At 37.8% G+C, this 9,154-nt stretch overlaps 1 protein-coding gene across 1 annotated transcript; it reads left to right on the forward strand.

Moving 5' to 3' along the window:
* The first annotated feature begins 2,739 nt into the window (after positions 1–2,739).
* LOC104967439 (CXADR-like membrane protein) lies at positions 2,740–7,899 on the forward strand. The gene is made up of 5 exons (XM_010796890.1): positions 2,740–2,746; positions 3,522–3,689; positions 4,557–4,679; positions 7,004–7,145; positions 7,524–7,899. Exons 1-5 carry the CDS (start codon positions 2,740–2,742, stop codon positions 7,897–7,899), a joined length of 816 nt encoding a protein of 271 aa, XP_010795192.1.
* The last annotated feature ends 1,255 nt before the right edge of the window (positions 7,900–9,154 follow it).

The raw sequence follows: 9,154 nt of genomic DNA on the forward strand, positions 1-9,154 counted from the left end.
TTATTTGCAGATTCTTGAAATTGTAATTTAATTTGTAATTGATTGTGGATTTTGTATCCAGTTTTCACTTTATGTATCTTTATACAATGTTTACTACTTTGCTTATGAGGACAGACAGCCTTATTTACAGATTCTTGACATTCAATTGTAATTTCATTTGTAAATAGTTACATTCATGTGGATTTATCCAGTTTGCACATTTGTATGCATGCACTTATAGGTGCATTTGTTGTTGTTGAAGGCCTGGCTGTTAGTCTTTATTTACACTATTTTGTTGTAGGCCTACTGGCCTAGATGTTTATGCAGTTTTAAAGCACCTTGGCTTTGTTCTGAATGCACTTTGTTGTAGTTATTCTACAGAGAAAAGAAAATGCACTTGACTTGGAATTAATGTACTGTATGCATTCAAAAGTGCTGAATAAATGTTTTATGGACCCATAATAGTGATTATTATTTAAGTTAAGTTTTGCCATAATCATTTATCTTTCCATAATCAGGCAGCTGAACAACATTGGTAAAAAATGTATACATTATATATTTCTATTAATCATTTTCGGCCTTTCGGCTTTCGGTTTTCGGCCAACTGTTTCCTATTTTCGGTATCGGTTTCGGCCAAGAATTACCCATTCGGTGCACCCCTAGTATATAGCCTATTTTAGAATCACATATATTAAATCACTGGAATATGAATATTGATGCATTAATGTGTTAATCGCAGTTGGTAAACGTGGAGCTAATTTGTATTGCTTTATACAATTCTGCTGGTTATTTTATGAGTTTATTTATATGATGTATTAGTTTATAATCTGAACCTGGAAAGTAATGAGTAACTAAAGCTAAGGCTATAGAAATGTAGTGGAGAAAAAAATAAAGTAGTATCACATGGAAATACGTAAGTAAAGTATCAAAATTGTACTCAACTAAGTAAATGTATTTTTTTCACCTATGTAAAATATATATTTTGTGTATGTGGTGGCTCAGAGGGTTGATAGCTAATCTATCAATCAGAGGGGCAGTGGTTTAATCCCACACACTGCATAGGCATGTCAGAGTATTATGATCAGCATGTTGTTCTGTACACATATGATCTGCTCACGATCTGCTCTCATTGATTGCTCAAACTGTTGGTATTAAATCTGAAAAAGATCGCAGTACATCTATAATGCATACAGTTCCATAAGAAGAGAAAACATCTTTACTATCCAATACATCACTGGAATAAACAAACCCCAGCAGATTGTCCTGCTATCCCTTTTTAAATTATTTATTGCATCCCCTTCCAGTCTGCGTTTCCCAGAGGCAGCTTAACCTTCACACATTAAGCATCAAGTCACTTCTCACAGCAGTGCCATTCCACCCCACAGTATATCCTTTTTTAAATGGAAAAAGTTACTAAAGCACTAAAGGCATTTGTATTAAGTTCAGCCGTGTCTGCAGTGCTTTACATCAAATCTGCTTCCTATATATTAAACGTGATTCAGACACTTACAGCTGCAGTCAATTCTAGCAGTCAGATTAACATTGGAGCAGTGACGCAGGTGACAGCCAATGAAATCGCTTTGCTGATTGAATATTGGAATTGTCAGAGTGGGTTTTCTTGTGTATGAGCAGATGAAGTGTGATGCACTGAAGGCAAAGAAAGCCAACAACACTGTTCTGAGAGGCTGTCGCAGGTCTCCCTCTCATCCTAAATATGTCACAACAGCTCAAGATTCAAATGGTTGACTGCAATCATACAAGGTCAGAAAGTTCCACAATAGAGCCGCCCTCCCTGAAGGGAAAGCTCCCCCCTCTCTCTTTTTTATCCACAACCACTTGTTGATGCTAACACCTTCTTTTTGTCCTGCCGGCTAGTTATGATTTCATGTTATAGTCACTTCAAGAAAATCTTGAAAATCATAATTTTTAAGAACTAGATCAAATGTGCTGCTTGGTGTATCGTGAGTTTATATGAACTGCTGTCTGAAAGATACTTTCTAGAAACAAATAGTTGGTCTTGGTTAGGGCTGCGTAATATGAAATCATACTGTACACATCATATTGTCAAAACCAGATAGAAATGTCTATCATACATATCATTTACATTTTCGTTTCTATCACTAGGCTAGGGCTATATTTACAAATTGTTTGTCTATAAAGTCACTAATAAATGAGTTACCTGAAAAAATGCTATATTGTGATATACTGTAAATTGTTTAATTCCCTATATCGTAAAAGAAGATATATGTCATATGGCCCAGCCACAGTTTTAGTCCTTTTTAAGAGAAAGTAGACAAACAAAGTTAAAATAGAGCAGACTTTACTGCATTTACAGGGAATAATCACATGATCCTGAGGTGCAGCACCAAATCAACTCTCCTTTACAATGAATTCAACCTCAATTCTTCACTGGTACATATACAGTTTGTACTGTAAGTCCTCTAAACCACCTGACCTATCTCAGATTTTTTTTTTAAATAAACCAATTCCACTGCTGTAAATGGACTTGTAAAACATCCTTTATTGTTGTCCTTGTCACAAGCAAAGCCCCTCTGATTCTGATCCTCACCACTGCAACATTGCTCAGATGTATTCACTTAACTCAACAATAAAACGCTACAAAAAAGAATGATGGTAGACCTCCAAAGCTGCCCATGTTGCCTTGACACGTTGGAGAAAACTACCTTAAGCTCCACTTTGAGACCAACATTATTAGGTAACAACCTCTTGATGTCAACACTGAAGATCGTATTTGTGAAGATGCGGAGTACGTTCAGCCACAGACTCATCCCTCCACGACACAGCACCAAGCGCCTCAGACAGTCCTTTGTGCCTGTAGCCATGCAAAACAAGGAGTCAATAATGTAAAAACATTTTTGTTTTAAATCACTGGACATAAATATACACTGTTTCCACAAACCATGTTAATATATTAGTAGTAGACCAAATATTTAGATAGATATGTCACTATATGTACAGATGTCCATTTTCACTTGTCACTTTAACTCATTTCATACTTCAAAATGTATATGCCCAAATATGTATATATGCTGACAGTTACTTTACTCTTATTTTTACTCATCTCCTATTTCATAGTCTTTTATTATTATTATCACTATTATTTTAAAAAAATTCTTGATTTTATTTTTTATTTTGTTAATCTGTGTGAATCTGTGTCCTGTTTTTCACACTTACCCTGTTGCTGCTTGTACAACTGAATTTCCCCACGGGGATTAATAAAGGTCCATGTTATCTTATCTTATCGTATTTGGGACTGATCAGCTGAGTGAAGCCCTGTATGGCTAACAGGACTAATTAGTTATGTATTTCCCACTATGAACAGAAGTCCAAGTATAAAACTAGCATCAAACATAATATACAAGGATGTAGTGCAACACAAATCTAATAAACACAAATCTCCACTTACATACAGTCTCATTATGCTTCAGCCCCCTGTGGAGAGCACCAATCTTGTTTGGAAAACGAGCTGAGGAGACATTGTGTAAGAATATCTGTGCTTGTATCTGATTGTCTCTCTGCAGTAAAGCCGTCCAAGCCGCGGTGCTGGATGGAGGGGAAACTGTTGGAGGGGGGGGATGTCAAGATGAGCTGCAAGTCTGCGGACGGATCTGATCCCCTCCACTACAAATGGGAGAGGGTTGTGGACAAGGGCAAATATGGTGGGAAGCTGCCTTCAATGGCCCTAGTGGGTAAGTCTGCTCACACGTCTGTAGGTTCTATTTGACGGTATTTTGATTTGATTTGGACAATTTGCAGCAGCTCTGTAATGTCAAGCACAGACAGTTTTTATCTATTGCCTATTTTCAACTCCTGTACCAAGTTGGGCTTTTAAATGTATAATATAGGAATGCACGACACCAAAACACATACATTTTACACACAATAAACTACTGACCACACAATACTGCAAAAACTAAATAAACAAACATACATGCCAGAAATGTTGGGAAAATATATTGGGACAGCCCTGGTTTGCTATAAGACAGCACTTGAACTAGCTTAACAGGAATATTATTTCTGGAATTTATTTTTTGTATCAGAAATTGTATTTCATTTTGCATTGTTTAAAATCTCAGAGTTCAATCCAAAATAAATGCTTCAGCAAAAAAGAAAAAGAAAGAGAGAACACTAGGCAATGTGACAGATTTGTAGTAGTGAAAGGGTTGTGATTTATCAGCTGAGTGTGGAGTGTCTCTCTTTATCAGCTTTGAAGGCAAAAACACTGGTGGACAGGGATTCAGTTTGAGATCGCTGGACTGTGCGGACATATTTCAGCTCTTTGACTTTATTGCTTTTTCTGCTGACTCGGGGGCAGTCAACTGTTATAGGTTAAATAGAGGTTCTGTCCCCTCATTTTTTTTCTTTTTTAATTGATGGTTCTTCTGGCTAGTCATTAACATACAGTATATATCTTCAAAAGGGGACAAAACCAGTCAGAATCAGTCAGACAGCTCTGTTAACTCAATAAGCATTATATTCAAAACACATTCAGTCTTTTAGACCAGGAAATTAATACACGCCATGAATACTTTTTTTTTCCTTTTTGGTACAATCAGATTTGAAAAACCCAGAGATTGTGACGTTGAAGAACTTGACGAAGGAGAGCACCGGGGTCTACAAGTGCACGGCAAGCAACGATGTGGGAGAAGACAGCTGCATGGTGGAGGTCAAGCTGCACTGTGAGTGGAAACCCTAGTGAACACTGAAACAACAATACATCCACAAATGTGCATTCAGAAAAGGATGCAGCTTTCACACCCATTGTTCACGCAGCATCTGAAAACCAACAAATGATTTTTACAAATAATCATCACCTGCGATTTCACCAAATCAATGCGTGGCTGACTAAAAGTCAGGTTTTGGAAGCACTTTAAACTTTACGCCCCACCATATTTAGTTGTACTTACAATGACATTTCAAAAATAAGGGCGAGGATATTTTTTTCTTATTGTCAAGACCAGGGAAAGACATAAATAAATCATTTAAAATACTTCACAAATATTTAGTTTATTTCTCAAAAGAGTTATTTGTGGGGTCTATTTTCTGTGGTGGAATAATACAGGTGTAATGATCCAGTCAGGCAGCAGGAAAGTGTGCACTTTAGTTAAAATAAACTACAGTGTTCTGTGTTTATGGTAATGAATGAACATGTCACCCAGTGTATTGCTCTATTATGTGTTTTTTAATCATTTCTAGACAATATAACTACACTATGATTTGAAGATTTGATTTGTTTTCATGGAACTTCAGGAGCTTATCTTCCAGGCTGATCTCAACCAATTTGGAAGATATGGACATGTGACGACTAAAATTAATCTAAAACCCCATAGACAATAATAACTTTAACAATGGTAAACTGATCAAAGCTACTGAAATAATCATTGGAATGTAAAATCCAAGATTGTTTTGGATGTCATAGGATTTAATCAGCAAACCTGATTAAATCCTATTTAAGAAAATAGTGGGTTTGTTTTGAACACGCTCTAATCCAACAATATCTTACAAAAGGACTTGTTGATTTAGCCAATTTTATCATTTTAGGACCCTCAAGGGTAGTCTTGTAAATATAGTACTGTATATGACTGGCGACCACTCGCCATAAACAACAGCTATATTGCAAACTGCTGCTGTCACCTGCATGATTTACTGCCCTTACTATTGATTAGATCCATCAATCACCAACTCAATCACCAGTTTACCCCAAGTGGTACGACACTAAGCCCAAAGACCTCTAAAGGCGGGATGTCAGGAAGTAAAGCACCAGCAAATAAAAGTGTATTTATTGGGACATGAGGTCCAATCTGTTTCTGCTTTTTACAATTCTGGGAAAAAAGGATTCTTTAAAAGTATGTCTCTAATATTTAATTAATTAATTGAATGGTTTTTTAAACAGATAAAACTGATTTTGATGAAATCTCTCTTACAATAGCGATCTGACGAAGAAGACAGTTTTGTTACAGTAAAACATTTCACATGCATAGATGATGCATTAAGAAGAGAACAAGAACACTGTGACAAAAACCTCAGCCAACCATCACTTAAAAGTGTCCAGAGAGATGAGGGTTTCTAGTGTAAGTGTATTCTGGAGGTCATTTTGAGACAAAGGGCTAAGGAAGACCCCTTCTTCATTGTCAGTCCACACATAGAACTTTCAAGCCCAGCCATTTATTGGATTGAAGATCATAGGTATTTCGTTCGTAATGTGAATTAATAACCTGCCCAGAATGGTCTTTACTTAAGAATGATACCAGTGTTGATTCCTGTGCTTGGTAAGTAAAGACCTGTGCGTTCAGTAGTAAGTAAAGACCATCCAACCAATGGACAGTAATGAATCCTGTAGATTGAGTTTGACATATATCACAAAGCAGCATGAGAAAGAGGGTAAAGTAAAGCCAAAGTAGTGTGACAAGCAATTCTTTAAATGCTATCACTGTAGTCTGATTACAGGTTTATTCCTGTCTTAAATTTAGGGTGCTAATAGAGAGGGAATTTTCCTTAGTATTCCTAGGTGTAAAAAATGAACATAGTATTAATTTAGTTTGCATTAAAAGCAGTTTCAAATGATTCAAAGCATGCTGCAATGCGGCACCGTATCATCAGAATACATATGCTACATTGAGTGTTTTATGTAGACACAAATGTGATCGCATTATGGAAAAACTAGATGCCCCACGATAGATCCTTGGGGAACCCCCTTCTGTATCACAACAGGATCAGAAACCAAACTGATCAAATTTCATGTAATCAGTTAAACAACTCTGAAAACAACTAGCAACTTTACAACTGGTACCAACCTTATTCAGGAAGTTAGTTAACATGGGCCCATTTAGTGTATCAAATGCCTTGGTTAGATCTGTAAATATAGCAACACAGAACGATTGCAGCCATTATTTATATAAGGCGGATATAGAAATATCAATTTCCCTTCTAGGCCTAATGTCAGTATACTCTTTCTAATCAAACTTTCTGTCTGTGTGTGTTTTGTGTGATTGTGTGTGTGTAGATGTAAGGGGAATGGGTGTGGTAGCAGGGGCGGTGGTTGGCGTGTCTTTTGGTGTCCTCCTAATCATCCTCATCGTCTGGTTGGTGTTTCGAAAAAAGGATAACAAGAAATATGAAGAAGAAGAGACCCCAAATGAAATCAGGTATACTCTTTTAGCACTATCATCAAAGCACTTCTGGAGTAGTGAAGTGTCCGACTGCCCATGTTCCAAAAGTGGGCAACCAGAACTTCATGGAGATGATTCCCTAAATGCTGCATGAAATGTTAGCACCATTTGTTAAAACATAATTAGTTTTCAATTAGTTATTTCTTTGTTTGCATACACAACCTCAACAATCACTGTTAGCAATTTGCAAGTGTCCGGATGAATAATGCAGGCTGCTGGGGGTCTCTACCTATCAATAATGTAGCCAGCCAAAAGAGGGTTGAAAGCAAACAAACTTCTATTGTCTTCATAAACACATAACTTGAGATTGTGCATGTGATAACTGGAAATCATGCAACCATGTGGTCATTTCAGGGAGGATGCAGAGGCTCCCAAAGCCAAACTGGTGAAGCCCAACTCCCTGTCTTCATCCCGCTCTGGCAGCTCTCGCTCAGGCACCTCCTCCACTCAGTCCATGGTGCACAACATGGGGCTCCGAGGCCAGCGAGCCTGTGTTCCTGCTGTGGCGGCGCTCAAAGAAAACTGTCATGCCTCAAACTTCCCACAGTCTCCACCTGGCTACACTCAGTCCATTCTCAAGACTCCCGAACCCCGTTCAACACCAACCTCCATTTCTACCTCCAACAGCAAGCCCAGCCCCCCCCCTAAACTGAGTCCTGCAAACCTGAGCCGCATGGGGGCCACTCCTGTCATGATCCCTGCCCAAAGCAAGGCCTTCCAGACTGTTTAGAAGATGTGACACAGAAGAAAAGACCATGGCAGCCTCAGGACACTGCCACTATAGCTGAACCCAAGAGTTAGACTCTCATAATTATATTATTTAGATTAATTCTCACCGTTTGCTTTCTAGTGGACATTAAATTAGAGGATTGAACCACGAACAAATGGGATGAGTTTATGAAATAAGGTGAAGTCAAAACCGTGAGCCAGAGTGACATTTGATAAAATTATTAGATTACTACTTCGTTCTTTTTGCAGTCAACTGTTCACAGATACACATGAAAAGGTTAGTTCCAAAGGGAATAGAAAAAAGGAACAACCTTGAAGACCTTCTTACATACAATACACCACTCTACACCTGTTGCAAGTGACTGAACTGATGAAAGTAGTTTAACCGTACCTTGTTACAGTATATAAACCGGATGAATGTGTCTGATTGTATAAACAGACTTTATCTGGACATTTCACATATCCATCCATACATGTGACACATATTGTAGTAAGGACATACATGATTCCCTACTTCACCGCCTCCTCTGATGAATCATGTACTTGTGCACATCTCCCAGTTTCAGTGTAGTTTAAGTGTAGATTCATATGGGACACTATTCATACCCTCCATGTCGGAGAGAGTTCAGAGAAGTGTGTGTGTTTTTTGGGGGAAGTAAATGTTCAGGATCATTGAGCACTTATATTTTTGATTGCTACAGGGTTAGGTAAAGGCCTGACTGCGAAAGTGCCACATTGTGATGATTTAATTTTAATTTGCTCATTTTTGTGTAAAGTATAACTTCTTTTTTAATCCGAGAGTATAAAACTGTATGAATGTGATGCTATATGATATGTGTTATATACAGTGTTTTTCTCAGCATTAAGTTAGTCCCATGTTAAAATCTTTGCTTTGAATTCAGTTGAGTATTATATCACTCATTGAATCATTTATATTGAGAGTAAATTACCTTGTGCACTCTTAATACATAACTAAAATAATGATCTCTAAAGAGTGCCTTTGGTCATGTCCATGCTTGTTGTGATGATCAAACAGTTCTTTTGACAACACATTGCAAATCCTTCACAGGGAGGATAACACTAATCAGTTAATGTACGTTAGCTGGGAGGGCTCCATTTATATCTGACCTCCTGCATACCAGCCACAGCCCGCAGACAGACAGCCGCACATAGAATATATCCCGCCCTTGTGCCTCATCTTCCATTCAGCAGAGGACAATACTGATCCTTCTCCGTTCCTCAGTCTTCAATCACAT

Source organism: Notothenia coriiceps, unplaced genomic scaffold (assembly GCF_000735185.1).
Source record: "Notothenia coriiceps isolate Sejong01 unplaced genomic scaffold, NC01 NC01_scaffold00002398, whole genome shotgun sequence".
NCBI classification, from domain to species: Eukaryota; Metazoa; Chordata; class Actinopteri; order Perciformes; family Nototheniidae; genus Notothenia; species Notothenia coriiceps.

Excerpts from the sequence above, each read along its gene's own strand:
- LOC104967439 (XM_010796890.1), top strand. Across the intron at positions 3,690-4,556 it reads GCCTTCAATGGCCCTAGTGG|ATTTGAAAAACCCAGAGATT; the intron begins GTAAGTCTGCTC and ends TGGTACAATCAG. Across the intron at positions 7,146-7,523 it reads GAGACCCCAAATGAAATCAG|GGAGGATGCAGAGGCTCCCA; the intron begins GTATACTCTTTT and ends TGGTCATTTCAG.